The sequence below is a fragment of the Cherax quadricarinatus genome, unplaced genomic scaffold, assembly GCF_038502225.1.
Source record: "Cherax quadricarinatus isolate ZL_2023a unplaced genomic scaffold, ASM3850222v1 Contig5219, whole genome shotgun sequence".
Lineage (NCBI taxonomy): Eukaryota > Metazoa > Arthropoda > Malacostraca > Decapoda > Parastacidae > Cherax > Cherax quadricarinatus.
In genome coordinates, this window is record NW_027200245.1 from 3,769 (window position 1) to 20,875 (window position 17,107).

At 36.6% G+C, this 17,107-nt stretch overlaps 1 protein-coding gene across 1 annotated transcript; it reads right to left on the minus strand.

The window, feature by feature from the left end:
* Nucleotides 1–484: 484 nt before the first annotated feature.
* LOC138852220 (transcription initiation factor TFIID subunit 2-like) lies at nt 485–13,572 on the minus strand (the record flags this gene model as incomplete). Its single annotated transcript, XM_070081939.1, has 11 exons — nt 485–641; nt 1,169–1,275; nt 1,969–2,070; nt 2,813–3,067; nt 3,645–3,858; nt 7,436–7,519; nt 7,899–8,036; nt 11,149–11,387; nt 11,679–11,895; nt 12,730–12,893; nt 13,466–13,572. Coding segments are annotated over 11 exons (1,769 nt in total), but the record flags the coding sequence as incomplete, so codon positions are not given.
* Nucleotides 13,573–17,107: the final 3,535 nt, after the last annotated feature.

The window sequence follows — 17,107 nt, forward strand, 5'->3', positions numbered from 1 at the left end:
GCCAGGAGCAAGGGGCTGGTAACCCCTTCTCCTGTATACATTACTAAATTTAAAAAGGAGAAACTTTTATTTTTCCTTTTGAGCCACCCTGCCGTGGTGGGATATGGCCAGTTTGTTGATATATATCCTTGTAGTAGCTGTCTGGTCACTACCACTCTACCAATCAGACCAAGTTGTCTTACATCGACCCACTGCTGTATTAATATCCTCCTAAAGGTAAAAAGACATAGAGGCAGAGAAGATAGTAAAGAGCCATTTAACACCCCATTAATGTCAGTGAAGATTAAATACAATAATAATAATAATAATAATAATAATAATGAATTTAATAAATTACATTAATGACTTTGAATTATCATAAATGAAAATCAGGAAATGATCGGACAGAAGATATTTTATATACTTGTTTAAGAAATACTAGGGAAACTTTCCTTAGATGAAATACAAAAAAACAGTTAGAATTATAAGAAAGTGTGAATGTTTGTGTGCACAAGGAACTTTAATATACCTGATGTTCAATTTGCAAGGTGTGTTTAAATGTACCATCCAATTCTTGTATCCACACCACTAATGGCCCCACATAGCGACGAATACCCAGCTCTCCGATGTAACCTTGTTCAATGGTCATCTCCACGATGTTCCTAGTGACAAACAAGCACAAGTTATTATAATGTAAACACTCATTTTTTAATATTAAATAAAAGAAAATGGATTTGGAAGAATGTAAGAAAACCTTATAATTCATGAAATCATAATAACACAATTGCAACTGGTCTGGAGTTTTAGGTCACACTTACCATGGGCTCAATTTTCTATTAATCTTAATGTTCAACTTTCTATTAATCTTATTGTTTAACTTTCCTTATTATTATTTTATTATCACACTGGCCGATTCCCACCAAGGCAGGGTGGCCCGAAAAAGAAAAACTTTCACCATCATTCACTCCATCACTGTCTTGCCAGAATGGTGCTTTACACTACAGTTTTTAAACTGCAACATTAACACCCCTCCTTCAGAGTGCAGGCACTGTACTTCCCATCTCCAGGACTCAAGTCCGGCCTGCCGGTTTCCCTGAATCCCTTCATAAATGTTACTTTGCTCAACTTTCCTTAATGAAAATTTAATACAGCATAATTCACATGCAATAATCAGCAGCTCTGACTATACCTTTTGCGGTTAAACAGGAACTTCATGTTAAACTTTGCATGTCCTCCTTGACGGACCCACTGATCGCAGAATACTGTGATGTCTTTTCCTGTCACAGTGAAAATTGCCTGCAAGGAGAAGGAATTAGTGAACACAACATTTTATGAATGTAAATAAGCTCTTGAAACTGCTACAAACTAAATCAGTCAATCATATTATGGGTTCTCTGGACATGTGTGCCACATTTAGAAGGCTGGGAACAAGAATAACATTACTGTTTCCAAATTAGCAGATGGAGTATTGAATCTTTACTATTCCTTGTATTGACCTTTCAGGGGTTTAAGTTTCACTAACATATCTGACTCACGAAATCGTAATGACATGATATAACAGTAACCACATTTAAAATAAACTGAAGGAAGACCTAAGAAAATAACAAATAAAAAAATAAAGTAAATAAACAAGAACTAAGAAAATAATATACAAGAAGAACTATGAAAATAACAAACAAGAAGAACTAAGAAAATAACAAGAAGAACTAAGAAAATAACAAGAACTAAGAAAATAACAAGAAGAACTAAGAAAATAACAAGAAGAACTAAGAAAATAACAAGAAGAACTAAGAAAATAACAAACAAGAAGAACTAGCACAGCTCCTAATAAACAATAATTTATGCCATGGTATCCTTCATTTTATTTGCATTAATGTAGTTCTCTATATGACCAGTTTAAACTAAATCTCTGGCACATAACAGCCAGGATAACACAAGATAACGAAATTTAACGTAATACTAACTCAACAGTTATAATCATTTCCATACCTTTGTGAAAGTAGCAGTTGACATGAGCATGTGAGACCAGCCTGCTGGGTGACCTTTGTTACCAACAGCAATCAATGCCAGTGACAGGTGTTTATTGAAGACCTAAAAATGTAAACCAGCCAAATAAATAAATGCTTTGTGAATGCAACTACGTGCTCACACGTATCATCATGAAAATATCTCCACGTACAAAGACTAAATGAAAACTACAAATTACTAACAAGGCATGCATTTACTTGAATTATTTCTAGTAGCAGAGAAACTAATTGGATCCACCTCGCATAGGCCAGTAGGCCTGATGCAGTGTTCCTTCTTTCTCATGTTCTTCTTATGTTCTTAATTTACCTGCATTATTACTAGAAGAGAGACTAATAAAATTTGCTTTTACTTGCATTATTACTAGTATCAAAGAAACTAATAAAGCTTGTTTTACCTGTATTACTACTAGTAGCAGAGAAACTAATAAAGCTTGTTTTTGTCGTGGGGGTTCGGTGGTGGATTTGGATATAAATAACCATGTTGGATGACTTGGTAGTGCATATTAAAGTATTCTGAGTGGACACCAGAACCTGTCACTATCTGCTATCTGGCCTTCAACTCTACTCTGACTGATTACCACCCGAGGTAGGCAGTTCAAAATGAGTGGGACTCGTGACGTCATAGCCAGGGAGGCAGTGACTCACAAGTAATGGTTTTAACTTGATTCACAAGTAACAGTTTTAACATGACTCACAAATAACGGTTTTAACCTGACTCACAAGTAACGGTTTTAACTAGGTATACTAACACAAGCACACAGTACTACTGACACTTTACCTGCATTATTACTAGCAGCTTGCTATACCTGCATCATTAGTTCCTGACCAATCCGGAACTCCAGCATACGAATCACCAGATGAGCTTTTTTATAATAAACGCTGATGTAATGTGGGGAACATGCATGTGGATTCTTGACAGAGAAATAAAATGTGTCTTTGTTAGAGCTGTTGTTTGAGGTCATTGGCATATTTGGTCCATTCTGAGGCTCATTTGGGGAAGAACTTGGATCCAGTACGATGCCTCCAAATCTTTCCTCGTACTCTATGATTTCTTGCAGCTCCTGAAATGTTCATCAAAACCTGTACATTAATTACCTATAAAGAATAAAGATTAATGGATAAGGATATGGAAATACGATTCTCTAGAATTTTATTTTTTCAATGAACAGGCCGTATCCCACCAAGGCAGGGTGACCTAAAAAGGAAAATGAAAGTTTTTCTTTTTAGGTTGCCCTGTCTCAGTGAATTCAAAAAGAATGACAAAAGTTTTTCTTTTTAAATTTAGTAATTTCTTTAGAAATACAAGCTGATGTATAAAATATAAAAGTTAAAAGAATAAATATTAACTTCAAAATAAAATTTACCAAAACAGTGCTTTTTTCCAGTCCTCATTTATTGAGCAAGATAATCCTAATGGCATGAATTTAAGTGAAAATTAATAAGTCCACTGGGATTGAACTTGGGAAAACTTAAATTTCAATATCACACATTACTATTCATACAAAAGCAAAATGTACTGAAATCCATTGTTGTGCCTTTTCAACTGGTTTGTGGTACATCACAACTAGTACCCAAATCTACCTTAATTTTGTGCTATATACAGAATGTATACAAATAAATATTCATAAATGTACTTACACTATGTATCCAATCCTTGTAATCATTGAAGCCAAAATGCTTCTTAACATACAAACTCATGAGATAGTTTGAGATGCCAGTGGTGAGCCAGGCGTCAGCCCAGGCATGGCGAGAAAGAAAACATCCGAAGAACTGTTGGGCCACACATAAGGCCATAGTTTTTCTAGTTTCATAGACCTGATCTATAATTCTGTTGCTGCACAGGAGATTAACACTAGAAAGGAAAAAGGACACTTTAGCTTTCTATTATAAACTGTTACCATTAATTTCCTGGTAACAATGTAATGAAAGCAAATTATTTAACCTAAAAACACAACACTTTATATTACAATGTAAAACCTGCTTCTTATTGAGTGTTTTCATCTTAAATGAGCTTTACTAAGCAGTATGCAATTAATTACAATATTTCTTTCCAATAAATCTGTACCCACTTGGCCTATACCATAACTCAAGTTTTCCTTATCTTATATTTTCATTTGGTTCAGTCATGGAGGGAGGGGGTAAAGGAGGTTTAGTGGGCAAGGGGCTTGGACTTACAGCAGGCATGCATGAGCATGTTAGATAGGGGTGAATGGAGATGAATGGTATTTGGGACCTGACGAGCTGTTGGAGTGTGAGCAGGGTAATATTTAGTGAAAGGATTCAGGGAAACCGGTTCTTTTTATATATCCGGACTTGAGTACTGGAAATGGGAAGTACTGTACAATGCCTGCACTTTAAAGGAGGGGTTTGGGATATTGGCAGTTTGGAGAGATATGTTGTGTATCTTTATACGTATATGCTTCTAAACTGTTGTGTTTTGAGCACCTCTGCAAAAACAGTGATTATGTATGAGTGAGGTGAAAGTGTTGAATGATGATGAGAGTATTTTCTTTTTGGGGATTTTCTTTCATTTTGGGTCACCCTGCCTCGGTGGGAGATGGCCAACTTGTTAAAAAAAAAATGCACACTTTAGACAGTGATTATGTGTGAATGATGGTGAAAGTGTTTCTTTCTTTTTCAGGTCACTCTGCTTCAGTCGCAGATGGGCGTGTTACAAAAAAAAAATGTACACTTTCTTCCAAAATGAGAATTTCCACCTTTTTTTTTTATTAGATACCTAGCAACAACTTTGTTATTTTAACTACTTTTAATTTGCAAATTGTTTCAGTGAAATAAAACCCCATATTCTTAAATAATTTCCCATTCTTCAAATTATAAAAATTTTTTTGTAAATCCATATAATGTTACTGTAAATTACATATTTTGTGGACAAAGTACTGTATAAAAAGTAGGACTGTTTTTCAGCCTTTATCCTGAAATATTGATTACTGTGTATGTTGGTACTATTATTATAAATCTAGCCCTTGATTTCATGATTATTTAGGTTTAAGTCTTCCAACTTTTTAGAATAAACAAAATTAAACCCTCTTCATCAGAATTTGTGACAAGGTAAACTCCAAGGAAATCTTTATGAATTTCAACTTTTCTCTGTATTTATTTCCACAAAGCAAATAATTATGGTGATCTTTAAAATATTTTATATATAGAAAACAGTTAAGAATCCTTCCCCCCCTAAAAAAAAATTAAAAATGGCTTACTCTTCAAGACTTTAGTCCTGGAAATAGGAAGTACAATGCCTGCACTTTAACCCTTTGACTGTTGCAGGCCCCTTTCTGAGACTGTCATTCTATGTTGATAAATTTTTGGAAAAAAAAAAAATTATTTTTTCTTATGAAATGATAGAGAATCTTTTCCCGATGGTAATGACACCAACAGTACAAAATTTGGTCGAAAACTCATGGAATTGTGCTCCCACAAAGTTAGCGGTCTCGGCGACATGTACGCATCGGCGATTTCGCCGACTCTGAGCCCTGTTTTTGGCCAATTACGGTGTTCCAGTTGACCAAACTCATAGCTATTTCTTTAGAACTCCATTTGTTCTATCTGTTGAGTACAAGAAACTGCCCATTTACCGATTTGAACTACCCAATAAAGTGGTCAGAAATTGGCAATTTGGCCAATTTCACACAAATTAAAAAAGATGCCAATTTTGAAATAGGGTCCAGAATAAACAATGTAGACATTCTTGGCACTAAAATAACACATCCTCTGTTCATTAGTCATGTCTCTAGGCCCCTCTTATATTACCATTGATTTCTATTTTGATTTTTTTATTCATCCAAAAAAATGCAAAATTTACTGTTATACAGACTACTGCATTATTGTAAAAATGGTATAAATAATATCAGTGCACTAGTGAAAGAATATTAGACTCCCCAGTTGAAGTGTATTGGATGTGTGGTGTGATTTGCTTACTCCTGAACATTGGTAAAAATTGAACATTTTCGCTACTTTGAGCTCAATTTCAAGGTCGTTTTCATCATAAAGGTAATCAAAATCATCTCTATTTCTGTAATATGTTTTCCATTTTATCACCTGAGACCATGAAAACGAGAATACAACGGTAAATACTATATGAAAATACACCTCAAAGTCGGCGTTTTAATCCAAAAAAACGGTCAGATTTTTTTTCTCATTACGCACTGCGTGCTGCAGGATTTTTTTTATGTGGTGCACACTGACCACACAGACCCATTCTCTCACATGTGGGCCTACCAGCTTTCTCCCGCTTGATTTGAAGCCGCTAGAATTTACACATATAAATATGTCAGAAACAGTGGTGCGTAAGATGTATATATACGACCGAAACAGTCAAAGGGTTAAAGAAGGGGTTTATGATACTGACAGTTTGGAAGGATGTCTAAATTGTCGTATCTGAGTGCCTCCGCAAAGACAGTGATTATGTATGAGTGATGGTGAAAGTGTTGTATGATGATCCAAGTTTTTTCTTTTTTTATGGGAGGGGGGAAGTTGTTTCTTTTTGGGTCACCCTGCCTTGGTGGGAAATGGCCCATGTGTTAAAAAAAAAAAAAATCAATGAACCGACCGTATCCCACCAAGCCAGGGTGACCTAAAAATGAAAGTTTCACTTTTTAAATTTAGTAATGTATACAGGAGAAGGGGTTACTAGCCCCTCGCTTCTGGCATTTTAGTCGCCTCTTACGACATGAAAAGCATAAAGAGGAAGAATTCTGTTCCACTGCCCCATGGAGAATGTTATAATTATTTTTTTTTTTTTTTTTCAACAAGTCGGCCGTCTCCCACCGAGGCAGGGTGACCCAAAAAAGAAAGAAAATCCCCAAAAAGAAAATACTTTCATCATCATTCAACACTTTCACCACACTCGCACATTATCACTGTTTTTGCAGAGGTGCTCAGAATACAACAGTCTAGAAGCATACACATATAAAGATACACAACATATCCCTCCAAACTGCCAATATCCCAAACCCCTCCTTTAAAGTGCAGGCATTGTACTTCCCATTTCCAGGACTCAAGTCCGACTATATGAAAATAACCGGTTTCCCTGAATCCCTTCACTAAATATTACCCTGCTCACACTCCAACAGATCGTCAGGTCCCAAGTACCATTCGTCTCCATTCACTCCTATCTAACACGCTCACGCATGCTTGCTGGATTAATTACTGTCCATCAATCAGTTATTCAGTGATTAACATTATCTGGAGAACTTCTGTTCCACATATTACCTGAACAGATAAAACCAAAAATGAATGTGTGAATAATAGTGACCATACAAAATGATGGGATTATCCTGTTTTTGTAAAATTCAGCACAACCTCTTCCCCTGACAGCACTGAATAATTATATAATCATTGATTTACATACTGTACCATACAAAAAAGTAATTAAAAGTACATAATGATATGACTTCTTATGTTACACTTACTCAAGAATGCTCATGGTAGCATAAGAATGTAGAGTGCTATATGCTTCATCAACATACACTTGTTTATAGCAGGAATATGGATATCTGAAAAAAAAGTGGACATTAAATAGAATAGTTGTAATGCCAGAAGGGGGTTACCAAGAACAGTATATAATAAGTTCAAAAACTTCCAATCAGTTTTAATTTTTTGCCACCTGTGATGATGCTGTAGTGACAACCTAACCTAATGGTATTTTGACAATTAACCCAAACTATATTTGAAAGAGAATTAAAACCTTTAATCATGCTCCAATTTAGAGGAGAAAAGCAAAGAAATCAAATAAAAGATAATTTTCACCATCCTTTCTATTTCAATGCAAAGCCTCATAAGTGATTAAGAGACCATGACAGACTGTTATCTTTGTCCCTTCGAACATGCAAAGCGAATGTGTTATATATTTCATTACAGTATAATAAAACATACCTAGTGGAGAGAAGCTCTTCATAAAATTCAAAAGCTTCGTGCAGGTATTTGCTAGTCGCTTTCATGAGAGGTAGGAGTTGGGGAAGACAAAAGTGGGTGATTTCATTCATGAAGGGGTCCACATAGATCTCAAATGGCCTGAAAAAAATAAAACATTGCATTTTATTTATTTTGGTTTGTAATAAACAAGTTAATAAAAATATTGCAAGGGCAAAAAAAATCTTCCATGTACAGTGGACCCTCGACCAACGATATTAATCCACTCCAGAGAGTTCATCGTTAGACGAAATTATCGTTAACTGAAATAATTTTCCCCATAAGAAATAATGGAAATCAAATTTATCCATTCAAAACACCCATAAGTATGGAAAAAAATATTTTTACCACATGAAATATACATTTTCCTAACACAAACAGAAGGAGAGATGCACAATACATGCATACATATGAAGGAGAGGTGTTAATGTTGCAGTTTTATAACTGTAGTGTAAAGCACCCCTCTGGCAAGACAGTGATGGAGTGAATGATGATGAAAGTTTTTCTTTTTCGGGCCACCCTGCCTTGGTGGGAATCGGCTGATGTGTTAATAAAAAAAATAAAAAAAATATGTACATGTGTGTATTGTGTAATGAAGAATAAATGACACTTACTTTTATTGAGGATGTGGTGATGAGTGATGGGATGGGAGGAGGGGGGATGATGGACGTTATTATTTTTTGGAAGGGGAATCCCCTTCCATGAGGACTTGAGGTCCCATTATTGTAAATACTACATAATCTCAATGTACTATTTGCAAAGACATAACTAAATAAATAAATAAAAATTGGCAGCCTCACCATGCCTTATCACACTATGTATGTTACTACAATTCTTAACTCTCTCAAACCAACCTTTGCTGGCGGTCAGGAGGTAAAGGAGGTTTTGTGTGCGAGGGGCTTGGACTTCCAGCAGGCATGTGTGAGCATGTTTGATAGGAGCGAATGGAGACAAATGGTTTTTAATACTTGACGTGCTGTTGGAGTGTGAGCAAAGTAACATTTATGAAGGGGTTCAGGGAAACCGGCAGGCCGGACTTGAGTCCTGGAGATGGGAAGTACAGTGCCTGCACTCTGAAGGAGGGGTGTTAATGTTGCAGTTTAAAAACTCTAGTGTAAAGCACCCTTCTGGCAAGACAGTGATGGAGTGAATGATGGTGAAAGTTTTTCTTTTTCAGGCCACCCTGCCTTGGTGGGAATCAGCCAGTGTGATAATAAAAAAATAATAATAAAATGAGTGACAAGGGTTGAATGTTAACGAGACCTGAAGAGCATGGGTTAGTAGGGTTATTGAAGCTTTAACTTTGGGTGGCTTTAAAATTAGTTTGGAGAAATGTTTGAGTGAAAGATGAATATGAGGACCTGCCAAGCATGGGTCAGTAGGCCTGCTGTAGTTCTCCTCCATTCTTATATAGTATTCTTACATTTTAATTTGTCAAGTTTCCAGATGTTGTAGCATGCAGTACCTTTCTTTCTCTCTCTCTTGAGTTCATTCCTGGGATCTACCACTATTTGAAAAGCAGTATTTATCACAAAAGAAAGAAAAGAGAAGCTTTTTTTCCTTGAAAAATGTTCTCAAAACAATCACCCTAGATTATTCATGTTGAAGGTATATACACTAATAAATTTTAGTTAACACTAGTATACACTAACAGAAACATCAGTGAACGGTTAAGTACTGCAGGCTACAATACAATAGGCAGCAACTGTGTCTGAATACTTATAAAAGTGGAATGTGTTACCTTACCCATTTTTAATTATTTCATATGCATTTTATTTTACCAAATATTCAGTGGCTTCTACAAAGGAAAATTAAAATTTGAATGATGGGACTGGAGAAATATGGCAACCATTTACAGAATGATTCTGTTATGGTTTCACTGATGCCATAATATCAGAAGATAACCAAGATGCGTAAGAAAGAAAAACTTTATGAAAACGTTTCTTCTTTTTAGGGTCACCCTGCCTCAGTGGGAGACAGCCTGTGTGTTTATATAAGAGATGCATCCATTAGCTGTCATAATGTATAACATCAGGCCTTAATAATGATATATTAGTAGTGCATGTTAAACCATAAAGAAAACAATTGGCCAACTTTTTACATGCAGCCAAACTTAAACTTTAGGAAGCATGAAATTACCTGTATCATTATATACAGTCTCCTAAGAGCACGTCAGTAAATGAATTCGTTGCTAAGCAAGGAGCATACTATAATGGTAATGGGTTTGTGTCACCCATCTATGATATAGTTTTAATGTCACCTGTACACCATTTATAACAAGCACCATCCGACTTACGACCTACTCAACATACGACCACTCGTACTTACGACCATACATCTGGCAGCATATACAGTAGTAAAATATTTAGTAAAAAGTAACATACGATACTATATAGGTACTTTATATAGCAAAGGTTTTACATTATGCCCTACCCAGTATGTCGGCAATTTTCTAAGGTTCAACTTGCGTCCATTTTGACTTATGATTGGTTGGTCGGAACCAAGCTCAGTCATAAGTCGGATGGTACTTGTATTTTTAAATGTTTATACAGTAGTATACTGTATATTGCAATAAACAGAATAGAGGAAATAAGCTCTAATATACATGTACATTATTTAGGTATGCATACTGGTTAGAGAGCCTGTCATATGTCTGAGCCGTTGGTAAACAAGTAAGTGAGGAGAGGCTGTATTTTTAGAAAATACTTTAATGGCTTTTAGACATACAAGATAAAGTATACCTGTACCATATGCTACAAACATAAGGTAGTAACTAGAGCATATTTTTTTTTTCTTAACTTTAACCAGAATAATGTCATGTTTAATGGAAAAAGAGGAGACTCAGACAAAACACACTGGTACAGTAGCTGTAATGCAACACCATTGCTAATAAATTTTTTTTTTAATCTCATCCACCATCTCCCATTACAGTAGGGTAACTCAAAGTAAGGACAGATGTTCACCATCATTCATTTAGTTCCTGTCTTGCCAGATAACCATCCAAACCACATCACCACCCACCACCAGGTAGTATATTCCTATACCTCAAGTCCAGCTAACCAATTTCCTTAAATCCCTTCGTAAGTATTAACTTACATTCCAATAGCTTGTCATTTCATTAAATACATTTATCTTTGTTATATGGTCATTTGGTGAAGATGTAGCATGTTTGTATTTTATTTGTAGAATTTGTTCAAGAAATGTAAATACTTACCCAACAACAAGACCAATGTTTGGTGCACACGTAGGAGTTGAGAGGCAGTAATGGAATGTTTTACGCCTCATATCCTGAGTGTAGACAACCTCTACTAGGTCTCCACAGCTTACGGCAGTCATAAAATCATCCACTGTAAATTCTAACCGCCAGGTACAAACTTCACTCCAGGTGTCGATACAGGGAAACCACAGACGTACACTGTTTTCATGTCCGTAACTGAACATGTGCGCAGCTTTCTGTATAAGAGGAATAAGTTTTTAATGAGAACAACAGTTAAGCAGACATGCATAGGAACATAATCTATAACAGAAATAAGACACTATATTCCTATACCTTAAAATCAATGTCCAAAACACATGTGGGCTCATGAATATGCTCTGCCAAATCACTAGGTGTGTGTGAAAACTTCAGCTACTACCCCTAAAACTAAAGCTATAATTATGATAAACATTGAAGTCTCTTATAACAAAATATTCATAGCAAAAAGGAATATCCTTACAGATCATACTTAAAACATATGCCCTTACTTCAACCAATGTGCCATCAGTATTTGGAACTACAAAGTGCAAGCCAGACTGGGGCTTCTCCAAAGAAAACTCGACACCAACTCTCAATGGCTTTCCTTCTTGGATCATGTGCTGCGCTTCTGAGGGGACAACAATCACAAGTTCCCCTCGACCCAGTTCAGGATCCACCGAGGTTACCCCATTTGACTGACATTTGTTTACGTAATCTAGGTTTCTCCTGTTCAAAACAGAAAGCATGAAGATTAATTATGGTTGTTACCCACAACTGTAAATTTAAAATAACAACTACTGCCAGATGCAGGAAACATTGGACCTCTACAAAAACTTTAAAATAAATAGCAGAATCATTCATTAAATGGCATTGTAAACTGCTGATGACCTTTCCACAAAACTAACCTAAGTGAAATAAATGCTTTATGTTAATCATTAAAACATACACAAATATCACAGAAAACTTAAAATTACTCCTGCATTTATTTTCCATTTGATCTTGGTTGTAGATTCACTGTTTATCGTAAGAAAATACAATTCAAGCCATTTTTACATGTACAACCTACACATTGAAATTTAATCTTGCAAATGTTGCAAAGTGAAATTAATGATATGTTACATAAGTACTTAAGAAAAAAGGAGCCCTTTAGCAGATTTATTGGCCAATGTTAAGCAGGTCCAAGTCACACCCACCCACAACCACTCATGTACTTGTCTAACCTATTTTTAAAACCACCTTAGGTTTTTGCTTTAGCAATGCTACTCAGGAGTTTGTTCAATTTTTTTTTCCAACAAACCAGCCATATCTCACCGAGGCAGAGTGAACTAAAAATTAAATTAGTATAAATTTACTAATTTATACAGGAGAAGGGGTTACTAGCCACATATGTATCTCATGTAACTCATGCAGAGGCATCATAAGAGGGTTTACTGCACTTTAGAATTGAATTACATTAGCAAATCATGTAAAAGATTTAAAAAGAATTACAAGATTTTTTTGAAGAATCTTCATTCATTTCATACTAATTTCACTCTAAGTGATAGTTATATCATTGCTTACTGTTTAGAATCCTGTTGGCATACTTCCATTAGTGGGTCAAAGTACTGGAACTGTACCTCCAATGCATCATTGAGGGTAACGCGATACACGCAGCACTGTTTACAGTTCAACCATATATAGCGGATGCTATCTTTTGATGGAATGAGTGTGAGTTCAGTGAAGCCCTTTGGGAAATATGCAGAAAATTAGGTTATTTTATACAAATGAATGAAAAAATATCAAGAAGATAAAGTATTACCAGTGATGCATTTCATTCACTAGTTAAAACAATGGCATAATTAAGTAACATTAATTATTGAGCATATGATAGTAGTTAACTGCACCAAAAAAAAAAAATCCTACTTAATAGTCTATGTCTAATTCATAAGTAGCCTTCAAGCGCTATGATTAGTTTCCCCAAAATGTATTTGCATATTAGTTGCTTTCTGTGCCTATGTTTCATTACATGCAAACTTCAGTATCCTTGTACAGCATAAAAAGAAATAAAAATTTGAATTTGAATAAGAAATAAAACAGAACGATGAATAAAGTCTAACTGTAATAGCCAATAGAAAAGGCAGATACAGAATATATTTTTTTCACAGACAGACATACAATCAACGACATTCACTTTCTTGTATTACACCAATTCGAATTTTATGAATTAAAACAGATGATGTGTAAAATACTATACACAGAACAGACTACAGTATATTTTAACTATTATCAGCATATGTAATATATCTAAAGTACTTACAATAACAGTCTGTCGTATAAAGTTGATGCCAGTCAGGCTCAGGATCTGGTGAGACGTATGGAAATTTTTTAAATCATCTGGTTGAAGACATTCATATAGCAAGAGTACTGCACATATATATACATCTGTAAAATTTTTTTTTTTTTATTATCACACCGGCCGATTCCCACCAAGGCAGGGTGGCCCGAAAAAGAAAAACTTTCACCATCATTCACTCCATCACTGTCTTGCCAGAAGGGTGCTTTACACTACAGTTTTTAAACTGCAACATTAACACCCCTCCTTCAGAGTGCAGGCACTGTACTTCCCATCTCCAGGACTCAAGTCCGGCCTGCCGGTTTCCCTGAATCCCTTCATAAATGTTACTTTGCTCACACTCCAACAGCACGTCAAGTATTAAAAACCATTTGTCTCCATTCACTCCTATCAAACACGCTCACGCATGCCTGCTGGAAGTCCAAGCCCCTCGCACACAAAACCTCCTTTACCCCCTCCCTCCAACCCTTCCTAGGCCGACCCCTACCCCGCCTTCCTTCCACTACAGACTGATACACTCTTGAAGTCATTCTGTTTCGCTCCATTCTCTCTACATGTCCGAACCACCTCAACAACCCTTCCTCAGCCCTCTGGACAACAGTTTTGGTAATCCCGCACCTCCTCCTAACTTCCAAACTACGAATTCTCTGCATTATATTCACACCACACATTGCCCTCAGACATGACATCTCCACTGCCTCCAGCCTTCTCCTCGCTGCAACATTCATCACCCACGCTTCACACCCATATAAGAGCGTTGGTAAAACTATACTCTCATACATTCCCCTCTTTGCCTCCAAGGACAAAGTTCTTTGTCTCCACAGACTCCTAAGTGCACCACTCACTCTTTTTCCCTCATCAATTCTATGATTCACCTCATCTTTCATAGACCCATCCGCTGACACGTCCACTCCCAAATATCTGAATACGTTCACCTCCTCCATACTCTCTCCCTCCAATCTGATATTCAATCTTTCATCACCTAATCTTTTTGTTATCCTCATAACCTTACTCTTTCCTGTATTCACCTTTAATTTTCTTCTTTTGCACACCCTACCAAATTCATCCACCAATCTCTGCAACTTCTCTTCAGAATCTCCCAAGAGCACAGTGTCATCGGCAAAGAGCAGCTGTGACAACTCCCACTTTGTGTGTGATTCTTTATCTTTTAACTCCACGCCTCTTGCCAAGACCCTCGCATTTACTTCTCTTACAACCCCATCTATAAATATATTAAACAACCACGGTGACATCACACATCCTTGTCTAAGGCCTACTTTTACTGGGAAAAAATTTCCCTCTTTCCTACATACTCTAACTTGAGCCTCACTATCCTCGTAAAAACTCTTCACTGCTTTCAGTAACCTACCTCCTACACCATACACTTGCAACATCTGCCACATTGCCCCCCTATCCACCCTGTCATACGCCTTTTCCAAATCCATAAATGCCACAAAGACCTCTTTAGCCTTATCTAAATACTGTTCACTTATATGTTTCACTGTAAACACCTGGTCCACACACCCCCTACCTTTCCTAAAGCCTCCTTGTTCATCTGCTATCCTATTCTCCGTCTTACTCTTAATTCTTTCAATTATAACTCTACCATACACTTTACCAGGTACACTCAACAGACTTATCCCCCTATAATTTTTGCACTCTCTTTTATCCCCTTTGCCTTTATACAAAGGAACTATGCATGCTCTCTGCCAATCCCTAGGTACCTTACCCTCTTCCATACATTTATTAAATAATTGCACCAACCACTCCAAAACTATATCCCCACCTGCTTTTAACATTTCTATCTTTATCCCATCAATCCCGGCTGCCTTACCCCCTTTCATTTTACCTACTGCCTCACGAACTTCCCCCACACTCACAACTGGCTCTTCCTCACTCCTACAAGATGTTATTCCTCCTTGCCCTATACACGAAATCACAGCTTCCCTATCTTCATCAACATTTAACAATTCCTCAAAATATTCCTTCCATCTTCCCAATACCTCTACCTCTCCATTTAATAACTCTCCTCTCCTATTTTTAACTGACAAATCCATTTGTTCTCTAGGCTTTCTTAACTTGTTAATCTCACTCCAAAACTTTTTCTTATTTTCAACAAAATTTGTTGATAACATCTCACCCACTCTCTCATTTGCTCTCTTTTTACATTGCTTCACCACTCTCTTAACTTCTCTCTTTTTCTCCATATACTCTTCCCTCCTTGCATCACTTCTACTTTGTAAAAACTTCTCATATGCTAACTTTTTCTCCCTTACTACTCTCTTTACATCATCATTCCACCAATCGCTCCTCTTCCCTCCTGCACCCACTTTCCTGTAACCACAAACTTCTGCTGAACACTCTAACACTACATTTTTAAACCTACCCCATACCTCTTCGACCCCATTGCCTATGCTCTCATTAGCCCATCTATCCTCCAATAGCTGTTTATATCTTACCCTAACTGCCTCCTCTTTTAGTTTATAAACCTTCACCTCTCTCTTCCCTGATGCTTCTATTCTCCTTGTATCCCATCTACCTTTTACTCTCAGTGTAGCTACAACTAGAAAGTGATCTGATATATCTGTGGCCCCTCTATAAACATGTACATCCTGAAGTCTACTCAACAGTCTTTTATCTACCAATACATAATCCAACAAACTACTGTCATTTCGCCCTACATCATATCGTGTATACTTATTTATCCTCTTTTTCTTAAAATATGTATTACCTATAACTAAACCCCTTTCTATACAAAGTTCAATCAAAGGGCTCCCATTATCATTTACACCTGGCACCCCAAACTTACCTACCACACCCTCTCTAAAAGTTTCTCCTACTTTAGCATTCAAGTCCCCTACCACAATTACTCTCTCACTTGGTTCAAAGGCTCCTATACATTCACTTAACATCTCCCAAAATCTCTCTCTCTCCTCTGCATTCCTCTCTTCTCCAGGTGCATACACGCTTATTATGACCCACTTCTCGCATCCAACCTTTACTTTAATCCACATAATTCTTGAATTTACACATTCATATTCTCTTTTCTCCTTCCATAACTGATCATTTAACATTACTGCTACCCCTTCCTTTGCTCTAACTCTCTCAGATACTCCAGATTTAATCCCATTTATTTCCCCCCACTGAAACTCTCCTACCCCCTTCAGCTTTGTTTCGCTTAGGGCCAGGACATCCAACTTCTTTTCATTCATAACATCAGCAATCATCTGTTTCTTGTCATCCGCACTACATCCACGCACATTTAAGCAACCCAGTTTTATAAAGTTTTTCTTCTTCTCTTTTTTAGTAATTGTATACAGGAGAAGGGGTTACTAGCCCATTGCTCCCGGCATTTTAGTCGCCTCATACGACACGCATGGCTTACGGAGGAAAGATTCTTTTCCACTTCCCCATGGACAATAGAAGAAATAAAAAAGAACAAGAGCTATTTAGAAAAAGGAGAAAAACCTAGATGTATGTATATATATATATGCATGTGCGTGTCTGTGAAGTGTGACCAAAGTGTAAGTAGGAGTAGCAAGATATCCCTGTTATCTTAGCGTGTTTATGAGACAGAAAAAGAAACCAGCAATCCTACCATCATGC